Below are 25471 nucleotides of genomic sequence, written 5' to 3' on the forward strand. Positions count from 1 at the left end.
TATTTTTAAAATACATATGATGTTTCGTTTAAGATGATTTGTTTGGTTAGAAAACAAAGGATAATTTCATGAAATCACTGGCACCCGAGTGAGCTAATCGTGTCACGCAGGGCAGCGGCTGGGAACAAATAATGTACCCAAGGTAAATGGGTGAGGGATCGGACGTGGCTAATAACCGTTAGTTGTTTAAAAGAACAAATTAAATTGGGCCGCCACACAACTTTCACAGGATCGAGAGCTGTCCTTGTCGATCTTATTGGCTGCTAGAAACAGATTGACAACGGACGAAAAAAACTAAACTGTTCTGGCTCCTGAGATGATAACTGTGCAAAATTCCACTAGTAAAAATCGACCCAGATTTATTTCGTACACACAAGCTAGGGAGGAAATCATAAAAAAAAATTGAGAGTTTGGACGACAGCGTGAAACGAATGAATTAAAAATGCCACGCGGTCACGTCCTAAGAAGATTTTTGAGACTTCAAATTTTGGTACGCACAAGTTTTTTATCATTTTTTTATTGAGAAGATTAAGAAGGAAAGAGAATAATGCATGCCACGTGTAAATGCACTAATAAGTTCTTGTTGTTCGTGTGATGAAGGATATTTATGAAAGGACCTGATGTGCTAATAAAGGTTGGTATCAATTGCAATAGGCAATTTTCATGCGAGCTGAGTTGTCGAATTTTTGAATGGATTACACCCAATATCTTGGAGAAAATGCAGAGGCGATTATTCACTAATTCCTAACACCAAAGACCTTTAGAATCAGCCTAGTGGAGATCCAGATATTGCATTGCAGTAGCTTAGGCGTTAACAAGTTGTGCGCATTGCACGGAAGAATATGATTCACTATGGGAATTTAATGACCTATTCTGGTAACATTCTCACTTAAAGCCTGACAGCTGCAATATATAAAGATGCTCTAAACCGGCCGATCTTTACAAATCTGGTAACAGCAATTAATAATTTACAAAAGCAAGAACTTTGGGGCCAAAACGGTTTGCTAAAGGAGGGAGGGAAAAAGAGCAGAAAGCGAGCTGCATTTTGCTCCAGCCGTCCATCTCTCTGCAGAGCATATATTCCGGAATCACTTCCATTTCCATGCTAACTTTATCCAAAGCTCCATATATACACAATAGCTAATCTAGAAACTTCAACTACATGATGCAGATGCTCCTCAGAATTGTCCATCCAGAGAGAGCTATACCACAGCAAAGGCATCTTTGTGAGCCCAGAAAATCACTCCAGGGGTAGGGTGGTGGTACCTGGCCGGCAACCCACATTGGCTCCAATGCAAGTTGATGCTGTATGGGCATGGAGATGGAGGGAGTAGGGCAAGTGTCAAAGGACAAAGGTACTGGTCCACCATGGCACTGGAGGGTGGTCCCTTAGCTTGAGACTGCTTGAGATGATGAAAATAGAACAGAATTATCAAGTATGCATAGGCAGGTAGCGGATGATGCACAAGTAGACTGGTCCACGCTGTATGTATGATGCCTACCGGCTACCGATGGTTAATTTGTGGGCGGCGTGATCCATGTGCTATGAGGGAGAAATTCATGTTGGTAACAATATCTTTGTAAATTTCTAGGTGTCCTCTAATTAATTACTCCCTCTGTCCTGAAATGTAAAGTATTTGAGGGTTTAAAATTTGTACCCAAATGTAATGCATCCTGGAATTCTTTGGACAAAAGTCATAATAATCTCCTTGGTTTTGGTACTATTTTGTAAAAAATCAATTGTGGTGAAATTTGTACCAAAATGTAAGGCATCCTGGAGTTTTTTGGACAAAAAGTCATAATAATTTGTTTGGTTTTGGTACTATTTTGTAAAAAATCAATTGTGGTGGGCCAAGGGAGTTAAAAAAGGTATGCTAGTGTTCTTGGTTTTGTCACACTAAAAGCTAAGCAATTGATTAACTAAACAATGTACTAATAAGGGGTACATGCGTCTTTTATCTACCTTCATAATTTATCTGTAAAACCCAGAATACCCTACATTTCAGGATGGAGGGAGTACGTTGTAATAATAATTAATTTTGATTTAAAATTGGCTGGAGCATAATTTGGTCTCGCGGCAATGTGCTAATTCCACCTACATTTGATCCCTATTGAAAGCGTTTTAATATAAATATAGTATATCTCACCAAAATAATTTTTCAACAAATAAGGATATTTTGTTGAGTCGTTATTGTTAGGGATGTAAACGGTACGTATATTTCCCGAATGGCCCTGACCGTCAGATTTGTTTTCGAATATCCAGATATTTTCTTCAAATATTGGGTACGAATTGGATAGTTTATCCAGATATTGGATTCGGATATAAGAAGGGTGATATCCGTCAGATATCGGATATCCGGTCGGACAATCCGGATAATTAATTTGGATACTAAATTCGAATAGTTGTATTATACCAAATATATATACATTAATAAAAATCTTAATCTCTAATTTTTTTACAAATTATAACTAATTAATTCAAAATAAAAAATATATAAAATTACTAACAATTATTGTAAAAAATATAATCTACCTATTAGCACTATATTGAAGTTGAATCTTATTTATTTCTAGTCTAGTTAAAGAACAAAACTCAAAATTTGGCAAGAATTCGCCGATTAAAAAATAAAAATAGACTTGTTCCATTTTAATAAAAGCTCAATATTCTAAAATAATTCAAACTCTAGCAATAATTCGATCGCTTTTACATGTAGTAAGTCAGAATGTCATTGTCGTGTAATTGAGTGCCTAAATTGGTATGTCATCTATTGTTAACTTGGTTAATCAAGCATGATTTTAATTTGAATCTAGCCTTCTAGAACAAACGAATTGATTCAAGTGCTTATGAAGTATCATCAATGTAATAAGTTTTAATGTTGTATAATTCAGTGTTTCCAATCAAAGCTATGTAGCAAGTTTTTTTTTTGCGAGGAAGCTATGTAGCAAGTTAGTATGTCACGTAATCGAATCTCTCTTATCTATATAATAAGTTAGAATGTTGTTTGTTAATTTGCTTCATTAAATATAATTTAATTAAAATTGAACTAGTAGGATATTCAAATGTTACAACACGTGTGCTATGAACAAATTAAATATTTTCTTTACTCGATATCCAAATACATATCCGCGTCCGACATTATCCGTATTCAGTTTACTCCATATTCGATATATCTATTCGTATTTGTACCCAAAGCAATCCGTATTCGTATTTGTATCTGAGGCTATCCGTGTTCCAATCCAAATCTGATAGAAAATATGAAAAAAAATATAATATCGGGGATATCCATCCGTATCCGATCCATTCACATAAATTGTCCAAGGTCTCGGTGACCTCAGCTATTTTTCAAGTGCTCTGGAAAAAAAAATAAGAATTTCCAAGTCCAATAACACTTCCCTACCTTTGCGGCACATGAGTTGGGCTGAGCGGAAGGCCAATGCCAAGGCCCCTACCAACCCTGCTTATTTGGTGCGTCATTTTTCATTTATTATGAAGTTTCTGCTTTATCTAGTTTGTTTATTTTTTAAAAAATGTCCCTCACTTCAATTTTCATATAACATCCTCGATCTTGACAAATAGTTATCCTAAGTGGTTGTTCTTTCTTAGGTCTCATTTGGTTTTTTAAGTAGCTATCACATCGAATGTTTGGATATCAATTCGAATGTTCAGATGTCAACTTAATATAAGACTAATCGTATAAGTTACAATTAGAGCTTTAGATGAATCTATTAAGTATAGTTAATGCACGATTAGCGGATGGTTCTATAGCAATTAGTGGTCAAATTGTGAACTAATTAGACAATAGATTTGTCTCATGATTAAGTCACGACTTATAAAATTAGTTTTGTAATAAGTCTATAGTACTTCTAATTGGTGTTTAAACATGCGATGTGATGGAACTTATGACTTAAACTGAAAAAAAACAAACGATGCCTTAAGTTGTCAAATCACCAAATCGTTGGCAATGAAGTAATTATCAGCCATTTGGGTCGGTATGTGGGGCTGGGGCCATTTCACGTTGATTAGTCCATAGAATTCTTCAAAAGTTAATCTAGCAATACTAAACCATATGGCGTCTTCTTGTGGTGGTTGGCACTTGGCAGCATGAAGTTGGGCGCTTAGGAGCGCTAGGAAGGATGGTTATTGTATACCTAATGGTCACCAGTAGTAACTATATTATGCAGCTATGGTTTCAGAAAATAGTAATATAACATGCCGAGTGTTGAACACCATGGCAACAAACAAAAAACAGAAACTTTAATCTACAACCAATACAGGGTAAGTGACAAGGGACGCCTTCCTAACAGTGCTTTCCAAGTGTCTTACACTACCAACCGTAATCAACCACAACAAGACTCGTGATGCTCCAAAAACAAATAAATTCTGCCTTCTGGTCTCATGTTTTTCAGCATTCTGCCATCTTTGTAACAAAAAAAAAAAAGCAAGGCAAGAATTCTTGCTTAGGGTATGTTGGTTGGGGGTTATTCTAACTTCGGCTTCACCTATTTTATACAAACCAAGACACTATAGTATAAAGCCATTTTGCAAATTAGGGCTCAAATAAAATAAAAGCGGGGTGAAACCAGTTTTTTAGCCTCAATAATCAAGTTTGACCAACGCATTTATAGTGAAGGAAAAATAAGAAGATACGTATAAGAACGACCACAGATAAGGGATTAAGCAATATTACAGCACGTGAAGAATCATCTCAAAATTTAGCATTTTACATTTGCAAATTGACGTCCTCTAATCATGTTGTGGTCCTATGGTAAATTGATAGAAAAAGTTCAGTTTGCACCCTCGAACTATTATAAGAATCTGATTTTCAACTTTCAACTATAAAACGGATAACAAGGGACATCCAACTGTTGAGACCGAACAAGTTTGGCCGCTCCAATGGTCTAAAAGACGGTTTTGTATTTAAGAAAATCTAATTAGAGCTAAAAATGAAAACTAATTCATTTTAAATCAAAAAATATAAATGAGTATTAAAAGTTTTCTAAAAATATAATCTATCTATTATTGATCTATTTAAATCTTATTTACTAAAAAATAATAGGTATAACTACAAGCAAACAAATATTAGGATTATGAAACAATCGAATCCAAATAACTGAGAAGTAGAGTGCCAATAGATATATTGCATTTTTAGAAAAAAGTTTGTTTTGATTTAAAATAAATTAATTATAAATTTTTAGTTTAAATTTGAATAGTTTTAGTTTCTATAAAATGAAACCCACATTTGAAACCACTCTAAGGGCCAAACTTATCCAGTTTCGACAGTTGGATGGCCTCCATTATCCATTCTAGTTGAAGGATGAAAATCCAATAATTGGTTAGCTGTCTAGCAGAGTTGCTGGCACTTTCTTATTAATAACATTAAAAATATATCCATTTTACCGGTTTTTCTTCGAGGTTGAATGTTCGACAGTTTGACAGGAGAAGCCAAAGAAGGGTGTTATCTTTATCAGATTATACGTTCAGTCTTTGCAAACGGGACCGATAATAAACAGAATATGGAACAGAAAAGACAAACCGAGATACGGACATCAGCAAAGACTAGAAAGAACACAGTTAGCTCCACGACCTGTTGCCACGTCAGCGTGCACTTGGCACCTCAATAGTGCATAAAGCTGACACTGAAACATCAGGTATTTTGAGGTATCAAAATCAGCATGACGCCATCACTGATGTCACGGGGAGATTCGGCACAGCGTTTTTAAGATGCATTCGCAGAAAGAGGTTTCACTAGAACTTCCAGGGATTTTTTTTCTTTTCTTTTGACGAGCTTCCAAGAAGTTCGTTGAGAAGGCACTGGAAATATTTCTGCAAGAAATTCTGTCACCTGTCAAAAGTCCGGGTAATACCCGACCGGGCAGTTCTCAACCACAGTATACTACTCCCGTCCTGGAATACAAGGTATTCTAGCTTTTAAAATTTGTACTCAAATATAAGATATTTTAGGATTCCTAGGCAGTAATTAAACTCATTTATTAATAGTTCTATTATTTCCTAGGCAGTCACATGGTGGGAGACCTAATTTTTGCCCAATCGTTCCCCTGGTGAGCAAGTGGAGTTAATGAATCTCTTTGTTACTCGTGCGCATTAACAACCAAGTCTTCTTTAACTAGGGTTATATGGGTCATTTGCTATCCTTCTTAATCTGTCTTAGAAATTCTAGAATGCCCTATATTTCAGGATGGATGGAGTATTTCTTAATCTCCTTATTGAAAAAGTGCTAATAGCTTCTTTAACTTTCTTGAAATTGTTCAGTTTTTTTCCTCCCCTGTTCATGTATGAAATGAATGAGCATGGAATGTTTCTAGGGGCTGCAAGATCTGGTCAAAGCTTATTAAATCAGTTGCTAACCGGTCGTGTTCGTACCATGATTGAATCCAGCTCTCTCTCTCTCTCTCTTTTTCAAGCTTTCTCCGGTCACCAGTCGTCCACTCGTCCAGTCCTGGTTTCAATGGGAAAGTCTGAAGGACATGCCCGACAGAAATGCCTGAACTTTCAGAGAACTCGGAACTAATGCCATCTTCCAAGAAGACCATTTAGTATTTACATTACCATGCAGCCCGTCAGCCTGGCTGCTTGATTGTTTCCTCCATGTGCTCATGAAGAAAGGGCGAAAGCGAAAAGGTTTCCCGGATAGTTTAGCAGGTCAGATGCTGAGCTCCAGACACGCGAGTCACTTGAATATTCAGTCATAAGCTCAAAAAAAAAACTTTTGGAAACAACTCTCCCATTAAAGAACAACTATGCTTGCGTGAGATGGCCACTGTATGGCTCGTGATCGCGGAAAGTCTATAATTTATCAGTGTCCTGCAGTACTAAAATAATTACATGATATTCGTTCAATGTATAAAGTACGAGCAGTGTAAATGGAGCCACGCTCGATCATCTCACGTGCTCTTCTTGTCCTTGGCTATGTCCCTGTTTGTCCTTGGCTATGTCTGCAGCGAGCAGCTGCTGCTGCAATCCTGTCTCGTGCTTTTGCAGTTTTATTTACATTCTTTTTTGAGGAATGCAGTTTTTTATTTACATTTTTTAGGGCAGTTTTTTTTATTCACACATGGGGGTTCGTCCCAATACGATAAGCCCATGGGCCGAAACAAAACTACTCTTGGTGTAGGCTTAGGGCTCAGGAGGGCAGGTTTGGGTCCCTTGGGCCAGATGTAAGGCCTGGGTGCAGCATACGAAGCTGGCAGTTTCTTCATAAACCTCAAGAAAAGAAAAACTGGTGCCTTGCAGAACGAAATGGTTTTTAGTTGTTTCACTGTCGCCGCAGTGTAACATAGTATTGAGTTTTTTTTGTAAAATGAGGATGAAAGACAGTAGGGTTGATCAAGCGCTAATTTCTCCAAATTTTCTGTTCTGAAGCTTCTCCTACATGCTGCCTGATTCTTTGGATTACCGAATACACCTCCGTTCAGCAATCTTCAGACGCTAGCTAGCCAACTCAAGATATCAGACACTAGCTAGCCAACTCAAGATATGCAGCTATGAACGGATGAGGTTCTGACACTTGAAAGCTACATGAATCAAAGACTGGGCATAGGAGGATTTTCCATCATAGTAATTAAGGCATGCTACAAGAAGTTACTTACAATGTAACCTCGGTTTTGAGCCCCCCCCCCCCCCCCCCCCCCCCCCGGCCCAAAAGAAAAGATCGCTACTGGCATCAGGTAACGACAACTGCCCATACATTTCAATCAGAGGGGAAAGTAAACGGAGCAATCCCCCTCATTCAATCGCCCCAAGACTATGAATAACACAGGCCATGACAGTCTCTTAAGTCTGCATCCAAGGCAGTGCAGATTAGTCAATCAAGCTGCAAAATTGCATTGCAGCAACTGAGCTGAGCAGCACAACTGCAACACAAGGGACCGGCATCCAGGACACCGGACTGATGGACACGGCTGCACCAGGATCATGACAGAAGTCCCAGGCCATAATACTGGCGGACTCGAGGTAATTTATTTGGTCCAGATGATCTACAGTAGTCTTTATCTGGTTCAGGAGAATTAAAGGTGGTCTTTATTAAGTTCAGACTCCAGACGCACATAAACAGCTGAGTGGGGATCCCAGCCCGATTAAGAACCTCTTTCAGGAAGAATAAGCCAGCCCCATGAAAGCAGAAAAGAGAATGGTTTCGCATACAATGTTGCAATTTGGAAGCATCAGATTTTTTTAAAAAGAATAAAAAACAGATGCTGAACTTTCCCCATTTTTGGGGTAAAGATAAAACGTCAAAACTAAAAGCGAGCAGAACTCTCTCCCATAACAATTTTAAGAAGTGCAAGACTGGCTTCACTTGAACAATGGCTGGCACAAAGCCTGTCACTGTGCTCTAAAATTCCACCTGCCACGCTAAGCATATGAACATAATCTAAATTCTGCGCTACATTGAATCGAACTACCCCTAGGATATGCAGCTAAAATTAAATATGCCTCATCTAAAATAAAAGAACATGAGGCAGCATTAATGGCAGTGCTAACCGCAGCTGCCGAGCACCAGCTACAACTATGAAATGTTGACCGATTACATTTGGCAAAATCCAGATGTTTGAACAAAACCATCTCTACTAAGGGGATACCGACCATACCCGCTCCGCTGATGTGCTGAAGCAAGAGGTTCGGCTGATGAGGCGCATGCCCTATCTGGGTACCTTCCTCTATGTACATTGCCGTGAGGGTGGGTTGGCATGGAAGAGTCCGAGACAAAGTCTGTGCTCTCTGAAAAGTACCTTGTTTGTGGATTGGAAGGCGAGAACCTGGTACATGAGACAAAATTTCCAGGAGGATGTTCTGGAGCATAACATGGCCCAAATATAGAGGAGATCGGATCAAGACCAGCATTGTCTCCATAGTCCACGACACTGAATGAATCTCTAGTGCTTTCAGTAGTAAACGAGGACTCATCAGAGCTGGTAAACAGTGACCATTCACTTGATGTAGCTTCTGAGAAGTCTGTGCTAACTGAGTCTGCAAAGGCATCATCGGCATGATGGAAATCTCTGGATCTCAACTCTGCATGCTGATCTTGCATGTAGCCTTCTCCATCGGGTCTAAAATCATATATACCATAGGTTTGATCACTTCCAGAAAAGTGCAGCTCTGTCTGCTTGCGGTCATGTTTAGAGCCCTTGGAGGATTTTGATTTGTGATGCTTTACAGTTGTCGGAACAGGCAAGAGCCCCTTCTCAATGTACATCCTTGGTGGTCGGGGAAAAGACCTGAACAATGTTTTACAATTATGAGACTCCTGGAGAGTGCGGCCAGAGATATACTCCAAATTGTAATTTAGGTTCAACACATATCTCATGTTGTACTGCTGGCTATATTTACCTCAAGTAGAAAAGCATATATGCACCTTCTGACATAACTTGATTCACTGATACAACCTGGACCTACATATGGAAAAAAAAATTACCACACAATATCATAAAACTCCAACTCTCAAAAGTTTTATTTTCTTTTTCGTATTTGCTTCAATAACCCTACAAAAAAAACTACAAAGGAAAAGGCCACACAGTGAAATGCATCAAGGAGACAGCATTTATAATTACACTGCTCACGGTATGGTCACTATCCTTATAATAAGACTCATAATCTATAGACGCAATTTCACAAGTCATAGCAATTTCTCGAAACTCATATATAGGTAACAGATTCATAGCCTAGTTCACAGGACAGACTTTGTTGTAAAACATACCTCTGAGTCATCAATTCTCAACCATGTGCCCTGCATATCTTTGACATAGGATATATAGTGCCCAGAGAATGATGCGTTTTCTGTATCCACATGTACAACCACAGCATACAAGAAATAAAGAGGGGGTTTGTCACCAGAGCCAGTCACGAAAGGAACCATGTCCAACATTTCAGGAAACGTTACACATTTGTTGATCTTGCCATATTTTCCTGTCTGAAGTAACAAAATGAAGTTCATTTAGTTCTTCCATCCAGAAACACTCAAGTGGCAGGCAAATGTCAGCCCAAGCATAGAGCATGAGTCATGTGATAACTGGTCCAAGTCAAACCAACAAAGGAGCTTATATGAAAATTGCCCCAAATGTGCTTCATCACCCACCCATGTTCCCAGATAGTTGGGGTTTTACTTATCAGACATTGATAATCTCAAATATACACTTGCAGTTTTGAACATTTCTTTTTGTCTAACCACACATTCGCAAAAATTTGAAAAGGAAAATATGGAGGTACTATTTCATGACAATATGCTATGATTTCTATGCACGAATTTAAACAATTTTGTGTATAGTATCAATCAAAGTTTTGAGAGTTTGACTATTAAAATCTAAAACATAAATGTAGGAATGCATTTATTTATGAGCGTATAGTTACAATTTGGAGTTAGGTGTAGAGCATAACATCATCAGGTTCTTTTATAAATTAGTCATTTCAGTATTACCCAATACCAGCAAATCCGCATCTAAAAACAACTGCAAACAAAAATGGATGAACACTGCACAGAGTAACAAATACTTATCAGAACAAACTGGCATTGCATGAAATTCAATACAAAATAATTACCTGAAATCTTTTAAGAACAATTGTTAATATGTTTGGCACCTCATGTACGCTCAGTTGCTTCCTAGCTTTGACATAAGCAGAACATCTGCATTAAAAAGATAAAATTTCAATACACTTCAATTTGCTGTGGTCCAACTGAATTGATGGGTAACAAGATCACAGCTGTCTCTGGCAACACTACCTTCCACATTTGTACATATTCTCGCCATCTAAATCCTCAGGAGCAGTGAATTGTGTCAAAGCATCTTGCAAGGACTCCACCCAGCCATGAATCTCCAAAGTAAGATCCATTATATTCTCATATCTTTCAGACTCGTGATAGCATCTGAGGCACTTAACCTTGTTTCATAAACAAAAACTGATCAGTATATGATAGATCAAATGGTGCTGTATACTGATCAAATGGTGAACTGAAGAGAAAATGCTAAAGTGCAAATGTTTGCTTTCATTAAAAACGAAGGACAATGTATTTACTACAAAAATGCATAGTTACAAGTATGATACATGACTAAATAAACCACCAGCATTTCTAAATATAAAAAAATGCAAACCAGAAATCTGAGATTTATCAAGTTACCTTGGATTTAAGACGGCCACCAAACATCTGCTGTATCAGTGTTGTTTCCTGCAAACTTGGTTCAACGTGCTTCTCACCACCCAGCCCATCCAAGCACGCTGCTTGCATAGACATCACAAGATGCCTGGTGGTGTTCAAATTTAAGCATATTATCAACAGGGGGCACTAGAACAGTTACTTCTTAATTGGAATGAAGCCATTTTATTATTGCACCAAGTAAAACATTTAGCAAGAAACCAAAAGGCAACAGGAAGGAAAAAGCTTGTAACAGTTACACTACCTTAAAAACTCATGAGCATCTTCCTGAGTTCCACCACCCAAGCGACATCCGATATTCCTCAAATTAGAAAGAATTCTACTTGGAGATAAGGGCCCACCACTTTCACGTAAAGTTGAGGCATATTGCTCAAGTTCACACATAAGGCACCAATTTTTTGAGCAACCTAAGAGAAGATAGTATGAAGTCAGAGAAAAGAAAGACAAGTACAAAAGCAAATATTGAGAGGGGAATAGCTATTTGAAAATTTTAGTATTACAGTCTTTAGAATGCAATCTCAGAAGAAGGTAGATCATCAGTGGCTTTGTGCACATCAGACATTGTAGAACAGCATTAGCATAGCAGCTGCAAAATGAAGATGATCAAGAAAAGCTGCTGATTAAGCAAGTAAATGAAAAATAATGACAAATTGCCAATTGAACAAGCAAAAGTTAGGTTGCAAAAATGGGAAGAAAGGAAAACACATTTGTTATAAATTTACAACAACAACAACAACAACAACATAGCCTTTTTTCCCAAGCAAGTTGGGGTAGGCTAGAGATGAAACCCGAAAGAAATAAGTTTACTTGGATAAATTAATATAGTAGCTCAAATTAATACTTCTGGTGTTCCTCTTATTGCGGCTAATTGCTAGATATTAATCAGTTGTATATTGGATCTAGTTCAGCTTGAAGCATTTTTAATTTCAAATGAGCCAATATATTTAATCAAGAAACTACGCCATGTCGCTTATTTTGGAATCAACCGCACTCCATTTGTTAACATTCTTACACTCTGCTCTTCTTTGCCAATTGTGTAGCCAGTAGTATCCTTCGACAAATTGACTGTCATACCTCTTGGTAACCCACAATATATAATAGGACTCATATATGTATGCACTATGCAGAGATGAATACTAAAAGAATCACATTCCTGTTAGATATTCTCAGGAGCATCTATTCTAGGCCCATATTATCCCATACGTAGTATATGTGTGCACACATCAAGACTAGTGGAGTGATAATTATCCAACAAATCTAGTAAATGTAACATAATAAACCACCGCCAAGTAAACTCTTGTTCCCAAGCTCCTAGCAGGGACCTTTCAGCTGCTCTACTTGTTTAAGTTCCCCCATCCCCTCTGCATCCACCACAAACTTATTTGGCATTTTCTTATATCGCAACTCAAATCAAGTATCAAAAGGCACTAGCATCATTTAAAAGGTTCCATAATTTTTTCATCTTTACTGACCTGCGCTGACATCTTGAGATGTATTTACACCATTAGTCTATTACCAAAACAATAAGTTTTTCATCTTGACAAAAATACACAATAGTAACAGGAATAATTAGGAAGTGTGACCTATCCCCATAAACAAAATGTTCATTACCTGTTTCCACAATTGAAAAGACCTCTAGGAGAAATACCCCGTGCTTCATACTGAAAAAACTTGACAAGATCTTCATATGGGAACAATACCTGAAGTGCCATTTAGAAAGAAAACTTTCGTTACATTAACAAATCAGGAAGCAGTTAAATAACAGATTGATATGTAGATTATCCCGGACCTTATTCCTCTTATTATCATTGATCAATCCCACAAGGCTGGTTTTGAGAAATTTTGAGGGTTTCTTTAAAACTTCAACCTTGGATACTCCAAACTTTGAGATTCCGTTGCATCCTTGTAGGTTGCTGCTTGTTGATTCAGTTGTTTGGATGGATCCTGGAAATGCAGTAACTATATGAGATAAAGAGAATATAAAGCTAGCCCATTTTTATTTGAGAACTCTCTTTACTAACTTTGGTCATTTTTTCTGCAAGGGTTCTTCTCATGGCCATCACTTTGATATGATGTAGACACCCTCTCCTGTGACTTCTGTGATGAAGTCACCTTACCTGATGGGCATGGAGGCCTCTTGTTCACCAAATTTGCTTTCCCAATAATTCTTCCAGATGACAAACTCCTTTGCAGTGGCTCACTGGCAGAAGCATATGGCCCCTCACAGGAACTAACCATATCAGAAGTTAAGTAGACCCCCATGTCGTGCTCATAAACTGTGATGCTTGATTTTGTCCGTTTTCTTATTTCAGGAGCACAATTGCTAGGTTGCTGTGCATTATTTTTGACGGGATAAGTTGCATCACCATTACCACCCATCGCATCTGCACAACCAAAATAGTTGTTTGACACCTGCAGTCACAAGGCAAATGATTGAATTATCGAAGACAAACATGTAGGCTGAAGAATGACAATTGGATTGTAAGAGTTTCCCTAAACTACCTTGTTTCCTGATAAAATCTCGGAAGAGCGGGTTTCATCATCAGCATTGTAATTGTTCTTTTCATAAGATACACCAACAGCACCATTTTCGCTCGTATGAAGACCTTGATTTGATTTATTCATGTTGCTTCTGTCTGTCGGAAATGGATCAGTATCTAGATTGTAGCCATCAGTTGTGGGGAAGGATGGCTCTGATAAAGTATCAAAGTTCATGTCGCGCAAGTGAACGTCACCACCCGTAAGAGGTGAATTTAAGTTAGTCAAGAAGGGCGTCTGTTCAGAAGCCTCAGGGCCAGAGCCACCAAAGCTGCTAGAACCACTACCAAGCCATTTTTGGCATGTTTCCTTATGTCCTTGCCTCCAGTGTATTATTTGACACTTTCCAGAGCTGCAGAACGCTCAAAACAGTGTTACAATGTGTCCTTGGCAATAGAGGCAAGATAATGTATACATTAGTTATGACATAATGAAGACAGTACATGGTAGCAAAAAGGATTCACGGTGCATGAACAAATTGAATCAATCAATCGCAAAGCATATCATCATATTATGCCAAAAGGGCCTATAAAGATATGCAGCTCTCCTGCGTGTTCGAGAAAAAAATAATCAATCACTAAGTTCGAGCCTGCTTACTAGTCTAACACAAATTACAGCCAACAAGGATTAATGCTACACTGTGAAGGCTAAAGTAATAAAAAACAAAAGTATTTCCTAGACCCTACTGCTAAATATCAACCTGAGCTCCACAGAATCGGATCGGTACCTTAGCTTCAACTCAGCCATGATATCCAAACAACATAATGTTCTGCATGGTTTATCGATAAGGAAATAGGCCATCAAAACAGGCAACCTAAGTACTACCAGATGATCTAGGTGAAAATGATAAGAGAAGCAGAAGTCCTTTCACCAATGTCAAGATGACCAAAATACCAAATAGTGTGCTGCAATGTGTAATTATTTCTCGACTAGTTTGTTGACTAGTGATCAAATCTAAAAATGTCATTACGGCATTACCAATGCGTAGCATAGAGAATAAAGAACCAATTGATTCTTTTTCATAATTTATCAACAAAGCTACCATCTAAAACTGCTTGGACCTTAATCAGGAATCTATCACACACAAACGAAAATCACGAGTGCTCATATGATCATAAGAAAAGCGGGTCAGAAACTCAGAATCATGAGCTTTGACCTTTATGTTATCAACGTGGTTAACAACTAAGTTCAATAAATGGGGAAAAATGTCTCCACTAAATAAATCAGAATTACATGCTTGTGGTGGAGAGTTGGATGGGAACACTGCAGGTGATTCCAACATGTTGGTGTATATTGAGCCCATGTGTGTAGAGGCACATCTAGAGGCCCATGTATAAGTATTATATAAACCCACCCTTCTAAAGTTGGAGGAATAGATCAATTATTCCCTCTTACATGGTATCATTAGCCTAGGGTTAGCATCTCTCTCTCCTCTCTCCCAGCCGCCGCCGCCGCCCCTCTTCTCCCCTTCCTGGGCCGCCTCCTTCCCTCCCCTTCCCTCCTCCTCCCCTTCCTCTGCTGCAGGCGCAGCCGCTGCGCCGTGCGCCTGGCCGGCCGCCACTTCCTCTGTTGGCGCCGCCGCCTGGCGCAGCTGCCGCCGCCTTGGTCGCGCCGCCGCGGATCCTGCCGCCGCCGCTGCCCTGCAGCGCGCCGGCGCCACCGCCGCAGCACAGAAGGGCCCGCTGCGCCGCCCCCAGCAAGGCCCCCTGCTGCCCGACACCGCCGCTGCCGCTGCTGCTGGCGCGGGGGCTGCGGGGGCCCAGCAGCCCGCCGGCGACGTCAATCCGGCCGTCCTGCGGGCCGCGGTATAGCTGCTGCAGGCCGCAGGCGCCGATCCGGCCCGCCTGCAGGCCGCGCTGCCGCCGCTGCAGGATCCCGCCGCCGCCGCTACGGCCCACCGCGCCGCTGTCGTCGCGGGCAAGCAGCCCGCCGCCGACGCCGCGCCTGATGCCGCGTGGACCGAGCTCGGGATGTCGCCTGCGGATGCGCCGCTCTCCACCGCCACCTTCCGCGGGCTGTCGGCTGTCGCCGCTCTCGCCGCGGCCCTCCTCGCCGCCAAGTCGGAGGATTCGGCGGCCCAGGAGCGGCTCCGCGTGGCTGCTCTCGCCTGGGAGCGCGAACGCGCCGCGGCTGACGTCTCTGCTCTCCGAGTCGCCGAGGCGGAGCGCTTCCTCCGCGTCTCCTCCGGCCAGCCCGTCAACCCCGAGCCCGGCGCCTCTTCCTCCCGCCAGGCCCCGCCCGCTGGATCTGGAGCCCGGCACGACCCGACCGACCCCATGGTCGCCTAGCTCCACCTCCAGGCCGCTGGCGTCCAGAACATCAGGGCCCTGGTCACCGTCCTCCTCGACCCGACATCCTCCACCTACGGACGCTGGCGGGACCAGGTTCTGCTCGCCCTCCACCGCTACGCCCTCGACAACCACGTCCTCCTCGACACGCCGACCGAGGCGCGGGACGCGGTGTGGCTGCGCCTCGACAGCGTCGCCATGTCCTGGATCTTCGGGACCATCTCCCTGGATCTTCAGGACCTCGTCAGGACCCACGACGGCACCACGCGGCAGGCCTGGGTGGCGCTCAAGGGGCAGTTCCTCGGCAACGCCGAGTACCGCGCCCTCCAGCTCGACGCCACCTTCCAGCAGGGGGACCTCTCCGTTGGTGAGTTCTACCGGAGGATGAAGGGCATGGCCGATGCTCTTCACGACCTCAGGTGTCCCGTCTCCGATCGGGTGTTGGTGCTCAATGTCCTACGGAGCTTGAGCAGCACCTACGACCACCTGAAGAGCTGGATCGCCCGCCAGAGGCCCTTCCCCTCCTTCCTGCAGGTCCGGGACAACCTCGCCCTCGAGGAGATCACCAGGAGTCTCGCGCCCGGATCGTCCTCGCCCACCCCCACCGCGCTCGTCGCTCCTCCGCCGCTCCTGCCACCTCGCTCCTTGGTGCTGCTCCAGCCGGGCAGACCGGAGGGGGGGCGTGGAGCCGTGGACGTCGCCGGCGGGGGGATGGAGTGGTGGTGGTACTGGTGGCCCTGCTCCTGCGACAACCGGTACCGGTAGGGGCCGTCGAGGCACGCCAGCTCCGGCTCCGGCTCCTGCCCCTGCCCTGGAGGTACGCCCTGGCCATCCTTCAGCAACCCATGGTCAGGGCGCATCTCGATGTGGCCGTTCCAGGGTCCGGGAGAGGGGCCTCGTCCTCAGCTCCAGCCGGCGGCCATGTTCACTGGTGTCGCTCCCCTCTTCGCACCGTCCTGGACCCCGCCCGCTCAGCCCAGCCAGCAGCCGACCTGGCCTGGGGGGTGGGACCAGGCCGCTCTGGCGCAGTCCTTCAGCACCATGGGGCTGACGCCGCCGGTCAGCACTGAGTGGATCGCCGACTCGGGTGCCTCGTTCCACACCACTCCTGATGCCGGTATCCTCTCTTCTGTCCGACCCCCACACCCCTCTTGTTCTTCTTCTATTATGGTTGGTGATGGGTCTTGCCTTTCTGTCACCGCCGTGGGTTCTGCTCCTCGTCTTCCTAATGTTCTTGTCGCTCCTCAAATGGTTCACAACCTTCTTTCTATTCGCCAGTTTACTGCTTGCAACTCTTGTTCTATCGAATTTGACTCCTCTGGTCTTACTGTGAAGGATTCGGCTTCCCGACGTCCGCTCCTCCGATGTGACAGCCCAGGGCCCCTTTACACTCTTCGGCTTCCTGCTTCTGCTGCCTCGCCTTCGGCTTCTTCGTCTACTGCTTTTGTCGTGACACCTTCATCCACCACCTGGCACCGCCGGCTTGGTCACCCCGGTCGCGACGTTTTGGCTCAGCTCAGCCGTAGTACCGATGTTCTATGTACTAGGACTCCTGCTGAGCACCTCTGTCATGCGTGCCAGTTAGGTCGTCATGTTAGACTTCCGTTTTCTTCTTCGCATGATGCGCATGATTTTGATCTGATTCACTGTGACCTGTGGACATCTCCTGTACTCAGCATGTCTGGCTATAAATATTATCTGGTCGTGGTGGATGATTTCTCGCATTACTCTTGGACTTTCCCTTTGCACGCCAAGTCTGAGACTTTTCCCACCCTCCAAACTTCTTTGCCTGGGTGTCCACTCAGTTCGGCCTCACCGTTAAGACCATCTAGTGCGACAACGGGCGGGAGTTCAATAACTCCACCTCCCGTTCCTTCTTCCTCTCTCGGGGTGTCCAGCTGCGTATGTCTTGTCCATATACCTCTCCCCAGAATGGCAAGGCTGAGCGGATGATTCGCACGACGAACGACGTCGTGCGCACCCTTCTGATCCAGGCCTCTCTGCCCCCGCGCTTCTGGGCTGAAAGCCTCCACACCGCCACCTACCTGCTCAACCGTCTTCCGTCCACTGCTTCTTCTGCTCCCACTCCACACCACGCTCTCTTCGGTACCCCTCCTCGCTACGACCACCTTCGGGTCTTCGGGTGTGCGTGTTACCCTAACACCTCCGCCACCGCTTCTCACAAGTTGGCGCCCCGCTCGACTCGTTGTGTGTTCCTGGGTACTCCCCTGACCACAAGGGGTACCGATGCTTTGACCTCACCTCTCGCCGCGTCCTGATCTCCCGACACGTCGTCTTTGACGAGTCGGATTTCCCGTACTCCACCTCCTCCACTCCTTCTCCTGACCCCGAGCTGGAGTCTCTGTTTCCGACTGACCCGGTGGTTCAGCCACCGTCACATGTTTGTCCTTTCCCTGCAGGTTTTCCCGGCGCACCGGCACCGCTTCCGGTGATCCCTGCTGCGCCGAGCGGGGCCCCAGTGCCCGCGGTTGCGCCACGCACGGCCCCCGGACCTCCGATCGTGCCGCGCGCAGACCCGGTGTCTCCCGCTGCGCCACGCGCGGCCCCGGTGCCTTCCCCTGCACCTGCGCGGTACGCTCAACCGGTGCAGGTGTACCGGCGCCGCAGCGGTACGCTCAGCCGGTGCAGTTGTACTAGTGTCGTTCGGCGCCGACACCGGATTCGCCTCCTGCTCCGGAGGCTCCTGCGACGCCTACACCGGAGCTGTCGCCGACGCCGCCTCCTCCGGCTCCCTCTCGAGCCGAGCCAGCGGTGTACCACCCGCCAGTCATCCATCGGGATCCTCGGCATATCCATCCCATGGTGACTCGGCGGACGGCGTCTCAGGCCACGACTCTCTCCGCCACCGAGGGAGAGCCGCGGGTCTCTCCGGTACCCTCCTCTGTCCGCGACGCCCTGGCGGATCCTCACTGGCGTCGCGCGATGGAAGAGTACGCGGTTCTCCTCGCCAACCAGACGTGGGACCTCGTGCCGTGTCCGTATGGTTGCAATGTGGTGATTGGCAAGTGGATCTGGACGCATAAGCGTCGGGCTGACGGCACACTGGAGCGCTACAAGGCTCGCTGGGTTCTCCGGGGGTTCACCCAGCGGCCTGGTGTGGACTATGATGAGACCTTCCGTCCAGTGGTGAAGCCCGCTACGGTGCGCACGGTCCTCTCGCTTGCGCTCTCGCGCTCTTGGCCTGTGCACCAGCTGGACGTGAAGAATGCGTTTTTCACGGCACTCTGTCAAGGACTGTCTACTGCTCTCAGCCTGCGGGATTTGTGGACTCGAGTCGTCCGGATATGGTCTGCCGGCTCAACAAGTCTCTCTATGGTCTAAAGCAGGCTCCTCGGGCTTGGTACTCTCGGTTCGCCACGTTCTTGCTGACATTGGGGTTCACCGAGGCCAAGTCTGACACGTCTCTCTTCGTCTACCGCCGTGGGGATGAGGCTGCATATCTGCTACTCTATGTCGATGATATTGTGCTCACAGCCTCCAGTCAGCGGTTGCTTCAGAGTGTCATCTCCTCTCTGCAGCAGGAGTTCGCTATGAAGGATCTTGGTCAGCTCCACCACTTCTTGGGCGTCATTGTTGAGCCTCGCCCGTCTGGTCTTCTCCTTCACCAGCGGCAGTACGCACTTGATATCCTGGAGCTGGCTGGGATGACTGATTGCAAGCCCTGCTCCACTCCTGTCGACACTCAGGCGAAGCTGTCTGCTGATCTGGGTGATCCGATGGCTGATCCTACTGCCTATAGGAGTCTTGCTGGAGCCTTGCAGTACCTCACTTTCACCAGGCCGGACCTCACCTACACTGTCCAGCAGGTCTGTCTCCATATGCATGATCCCCGGGAGTCACACCTTGCTGCGCTGAAGTGTCTCCTCCGCTACGTCCGTGGCACAGTGGACCTCAGCCTAGAGCTTCACCGCTCGTCCTCTGCTGAGCTGGTGGTCTACACCGACGCTGACTGGGCTGGCTGCCCGAACACTCGTCGCTCCACTTCCGGCTACACCGTCTTCCTGGGCGGCAACCTGGTCTCCTGGTCGTCCAAGCGGCAGCCGGTTGTCTCCCGCTCTAGTGCTGAGGCGGAGTACCGGGCTGTTGTTAACGGCGTGGCGGAGGCGTCCTGGCTACGACAGCTCTTGGCGGAGGTCCACAGCCCGCTCGCCAAGAGCACGCTCGTCTACTGCGACAATGTTAGCGCCGTGTATCTCTCCACCAACCCCGTCCAGCATCAGCGGACGAAACATGTGGAGATTGACCTGCACTTCGTGCGCGACAGTCGCCGTCGGCGATGTTCGGGTACTCCATGTCCCGACTACCTCCCAGTTTGCTGACATCTTCACCAAGGGGCTGCCCTCCTCGACCTTCTCGGAGTTTCGCTCCAGCCTCAACGTAACCGGTGGCTAGTTGTGGTTGCGGGGGGTATTAGCCCTTTGTACTTCTCTTCTTGTCCAGTTTTGAACACCGCTACGCCGGTTGTTCAGACTGCAGGGGGTGTTGGCTTTCTTGTTGTCCAGTCTTGAACACCGCTGTGCCGGTAGTTCAGACTGCGGGGGGATGTTGGTGTATATTGAGACCATGTGTATAGAGGCCCATGTATAGGTATTATATATACCCACCCTTCTAGGGTTGGAGGAATAGATCAATTATTCCCTCTTACACAACACACCAAAAGCAGCCTACAGTAAGTGGTTTAGCTTCAAGCCAAACCAGAACCAGTTGAGGGATACTAGATGCGTTTTCACATTCTGACTGAGCTCAATTCAATATAGCTTGCATCACAAGACAGAAAGAAAGTTTCATATCAGTTCGATATAGAGCCTGAGGTAGCCCATTTGGAGTTGACCCCAAATGGCTTCATCAATGCACTCAAGCACAATTATAAATTTGTGTTTGTTTATATGAAATTAGTTTACCACATATCAGGATATGTGACGTTCTTCAAAGAAGCCTGATCAGGCACAGTTTCTTTCAGTGAATCAATTGATTATAATCAATAAACAGTACTACACAATAAACATAGATTCAAAGACCTAGCTAAAGTGCTTTCTCAAGGAAGTACAAAAGAAACGAAACTTACCAGTATCTAACAGACTTGCATCTGGAGCAGCGAGTCTTTGCAGGGGCATGGCAAGTTGCGCATTCATGGAATTCCTGTCTTAATGAAGGAGCAGGCCTGAAATAGGGCATAGTTCTCAAAGAAGGCCCTGGAGGCAAAACGTCCGGGCAGGCCATTGTTTCCACTCTAAAGGCTTCTTCTGCAGCTCGCTGCGCCAGCACACTTACCCTTGCCTTCTTACTTGCAGCTTCATGCCACCTCCCAAGGAGAAAATAAGCTACCACAGGAAGTACAATGAAGACAAGAAAGAGCACAGGCACATCAGCTTCCCTTGGTTGGAGCATGTCCCTAACAGAATACTGATATCCAGCTCCAGAAGTTCTTTACTTCAGCTCGGAAAAACATTCCAGAATAATTATTGACCTACAGAAAAGAGCATACAAGGGGGGAAGTAAGCTAACATTTTCTGCTGTCATAAGAAAAACAAGATAATTCTTACGCCTCCAAAGGTTTCAGAACCAAGGTCAGGCTTAAGGTTCTCAATAAAGTGCCGTTTTTCCAATAGAAACATAGCTTCTTGAATAAAAAACTAGTTGTGATTCATTTTATGAATGGTAGAAATTTGCTCTTGCTGGATTCATATCATTTGGGGGCTCCTAGTACAAAGTTGGGTTAACCTTATGATGATCTCAGGAAGCTCCCATTTGCTCGACCAGGGCTTCAGGTCACGAGCCCATAGGCTGAAGAAAGGTCTGAATAGGCCCTTGACTTCTTACATTGAGATCCTAAACTAGAAAAAAGAGAAATCAAAACTATAAATACCACACAGACACTTCACACCCTAATTGGTTAATTACCTGAAACTACTATGCCAGAAAGCGAAACCAAACTCACTGAATGGTTTGCGTGATTGCATCACCACTGTAATACCCCCAATGTTCTCCTATGAATCAAGCACTAGAGTACCCGAAAGGGCATCCAGAGCAAGTGCAATGTGGTAGGGCCAACTAAGGGAAACAGCTCCTAAAACGTGTCCAGGTTCCTATCCAACGTACTACATCCAGATTCCCAAAAAGTGCCCTAGTGTTCAGATGTAATCTTTCGCACAGCAGAATCAGACCATTAGATCAATACAAGCACCCGTCAACCTACACCTTGAAGAATCGACAGAGGAACCAACATTTAGCATTGTAGCATGTGCACAGCAGCACATTCACAGGAGCAAAGGCTCAAAATGAGGAATTTCTGACAGAGTGCCCAGCCCTAATCTCAAAATGAGAACCCTCCAAGCTCCCAGATCCCCAGCACAGAATCACATGCCAACAATGCCGACTAAAAATTCCCACTCGACCCCACCGACACGAGCATCCGCAGGGGAAAAAAACGGACGGATTCCATTTATTCCCAGCGACGGCCGCGAGCGAGAAGTGACCTCGTCCCCCGGTCAACAAATTCGATTTTTCGCACCAAAAGCAAAGGGGAACCGAGAGCAGTCGCGTCTAGGGTTTACCGAGAGCCGGAATGCCACTCCGGGCGGATCCCCAGCCAGGTAAAAGCAGGAGCAGCAGGCGCTGGGTCACGGCCGGCGGTTCCGGGGGAGATCGAGGCCGGGAGACGGCGCGGCGCCTCTTCGGCGGTGGCCAGGAGGCCGGATGAGGGCGGCGGCGGTGGAGGAGGCCGGAAGCGGAAGCGGAAGCGGAGGAGGTGGGGTTGGGAATCGGGAGTGGTGGTGCTAGCACGGGGGTGGGATGCTCTCAGTCGCTTGGCTACTGTGCTCTCTGCTGCTGCTGCTTCTGCTGCTCTGCTCTCGATCGGGGGTTGTGGTGAATTTGCTACGCTCAGCGCACCTGCTTGGCCTCCAAAGGAAAACGGCGGATCCGAGGGGGACGTTACGATTTTTTTCTGGCCGTCCGATGAGGCGATCGACGGTTTGAGTTAATAGGGCTCTTTTATTTGTTTTATTTTTAAGCTGCCGGACTGATCTCTAGTGGTTGCACAAGGGGTCAAGGGCCATGTCTGAACTCTGAACACATCCACTGACCATCCCCTCGAAAAGAGGTGAGCTACGTTGGATTGCCTAAAGTAGAAAGAATTTAGGCAGGATAAGCATTGTAGTCCAACTAGCGAGGCGACTAAATCTATTTGTTTGACATTTCAAAGAAAAAGTGTAGTTAAACTTTTTATTATCACCTTTTTTTGCTTCCATAGATTGTTTGTGTATTACCAATATCATAAATACGTGATGTGTTAAAGTTGTCTGATCAAATTTTGGTCATGGAGTATGTACTTCCTAAATCTGGATACTTGAATACTCAAAAAATAGGATATTTCAAAACAGAGGTGTTTGTCTGTGATAAATTGTAGCTTTTTAAGAGTATGCTTTTGCTATGTTTTGTATATACTTTTCTAACCAAAAAAATATATTAGTCAAAGTTGATTTTAAAGATCGTGGCAATATCTTAAACATCACCTGTATTTAACTAGGGAGATTATTATTTTACTGCGTAATTTCCCGGTTGCCAAGTTCCCGTGGCTAGTCATCATCTTATCTAAAGTAAAGGAGAGAAAAAAAAGACTAGACTTTTGAACACTATTAACGATCTCATTTGGAATCCAAATATTTGCGGGCAAACGAATTGAAATTTCGATACTATCATATTATTTCATAAATTATATAGATGTCCATACTAATTACTGTAGAGAGCTAGCAATCTTTTGACTTAACAAAATCCTTGATGAATTTATATAAGGCAAGCCACAAAGTAGCATGGATCCGCCTGAATCTCAAGAGTGGCAGCAGATGACCTATTCCTAAACCAAACAACTGGAACAATGCATGCCGAATCTATGCAACAATAAAAAAAAGGGACGGCACATAAAATGAATTTGCTACGCATCCATCTCGCATTGATCGGAGAGAGAGGTTAATAGTTAGGGGCACCGGCTTGCTGGAGAAAAATTAACTGTGCCGTACCTGGACCTAGTGGTGATGATTCTGTACCGGGCTGGGCGCAGCGTACCCCATGTCCCGCTTCCTCAAAAGAACAAAAAGATGCAAACAAGGGAGTGCTAGGCGCCACTGGTACAGCCATTGCCGGTTTTTTTTACTGCTTTACGCCCATCCCCATGATGTGTTCAGGGTTTTAAATCCCGACCGGAATCGGTCCGGAAACCGCGGTTACCGGTCAAATCGGTCCGGATCGGTTTTGATTCTGGCCGGTTTCCAACCGACCCAAATTCAAAATTTAAATTTAAATTTAAAAAAAATAAAAATTTCTCAAAAAAAATTCCTAAAAATACTTCAAGTTGCGACGAATTTAATGGTGTCAAAATTTTTTAAATATTCGTTCATTTAGTATACTTTGCGAGCATTTGAAGTTAAATAAAAAAACATGCATACAAAAGTATACAAATACAATGTAAAACATATTATATATTGTATTAATACAAAAGTATACAAATACAATGTAAAACCTGTTTACCGGAACCGGCGGGCGTCGGTTCAGTCCGAACGGTCGGTAAAAAAAAACTGGATGTGTTCCCCTGCTCGCCGTGCAGCGCTCGCCTACGGTACAAGCCCTACTCGCTTTTTCAAGGAAATCGGCGGTGCCAGTGCAGGCACCGGGCAGCAAGCTTAGGTTTTTTCCAACGGTTCCCCCCATCCAACTCCCCCTATACGTACTATTTAATATATTTTACTATCTCCCCCTATAAATCCTCCTCTTCAACCATTCCCCCTACCTATTCCCTCTATACCAACTATCATCCATTTTTAAATCATATTCACTTCACAATCCAACAGAACATATTTCGACCATACGCGAGCCGTATTCGTACGATGAATAGTGCAAATGTTCATCGGTGGACGTTTGTAGGGTTCGGATGAACTAAAAAAATTAGGAAAAATTAGAAAGTCATTATACCCGTATAATTTATATTTTGCAACTCGGTTTTAGGTACATAAACTGTTTCTAACGATGAGGAATACTCATATATTTTGTTTTTTCATACAAAAGTTGCGAGATGGCTAGGATCAGATTGTTCTCCTCAGTTTTCCTCTTTTTCCTGCCACAGAGTTAGTCTTTCTTCCCACGCGCGCCAACGGCCACCAACTCCGCGCCAGTGGGTGGGGGAAGCCCGTACGCCCCCCACCCATAGGGGGAGGAGCGAGCTCCCCGCTTGTGGGGGGGAGCGATTGGGGGCACCGTTGGAGGGGAGAGGGGGGGTGCACTGTGCACTGAATGTAGGTGGAGGGGGACGTTTACGGGATAGCGTTGGAGACAGCCTTCAGATAGGGGGCCTATTAATTGCTCATGTAGGTGGAGAGGGAGGGGAATGGTCCCAGCCATGACCATGGAATGCCCATCCCATCTGCAGGGTTTACAAAACCGGTGGGAACCGGTCCGGTTTGA

The 25471-nt window shown here is 44.9% G+C and overlaps 1 protein-coding gene across 1 annotated transcript; it reads right to left on the reverse strand.

Moving 5' to 3' along the window:
- Positions 1–8250: 8250 nt before the first annotated feature.
- Positions 8251–22856, reverse strand: LOC120655245 (ubiquitin carboxyl-terminal hydrolase 15-like). The gene is made up of 14 exons (XM_039932992.1): positions 22570–22856; positions 21081–21482; positions 13671–14058; positions 13190–13580; positions 12958–13112; positions 12780–12868; positions 11669–11754; positions 11413–11575; positions 11133–11256; positions 10737–10894; positions 10556–10640; positions 9717–9929; positions 9350–9411; positions 8251–9237 (listed from the first exon to the last, which is right to left on the reverse strand). Exons 2-14 carry the CDS (start codon positions 21401–21403, stop codon positions 8544–8546), a joined length of 2931 nt encoding a protein of 976 aa, XP_039788926.1. The 5' UTR covers positions 21404–21482; positions 22570–22856; the 3' UTR covers positions 8251–8543.
- Between the last annotated feature and the right edge of the window lie 2615 nt (positions 22857–25471).

The sequence above is a fragment of the Panicum virgatum genome, chromosome 1N (genome assembly GCF_016808335.1).
Source record: "Panicum virgatum strain AP13 chromosome 1N, P.virgatum_v5, whole genome shotgun sequence".
Lineage (NCBI taxonomy): Eukaryota > Viridiplantae > Streptophyta > Magnoliopsida > Poales > Poaceae > Panicum > Panicum virgatum.

What these genes read in the sequence shown, in the direction of transcription:
- LOC120655245 (XM_039932992.1), bottom strand. Translation starts at nt 21,403, where the DNA reads ATGCTCCAACCAAGGGAAGCTGATGTGCCTGTGCTCTTTCTTGTCTTC. An exon ending in TGCAAGTCTGTTAGATACTG is followed by an intron (nt 14,059 to 21,080) that starts GTAAGTTTCGTT and finishes AGCGTTCTGCAG; the next exon opens with CTCTGGAAAGTGTCAAATAA. An exon ending in GAGATTGCATTCTAAAGACT is followed by an intron (nt 11,576 to 11,668) that starts GTAATACTAAAA and finishes ATCTTCTCTTAG; the next exon opens with GTTGCTCAAAAAATTGGTGC.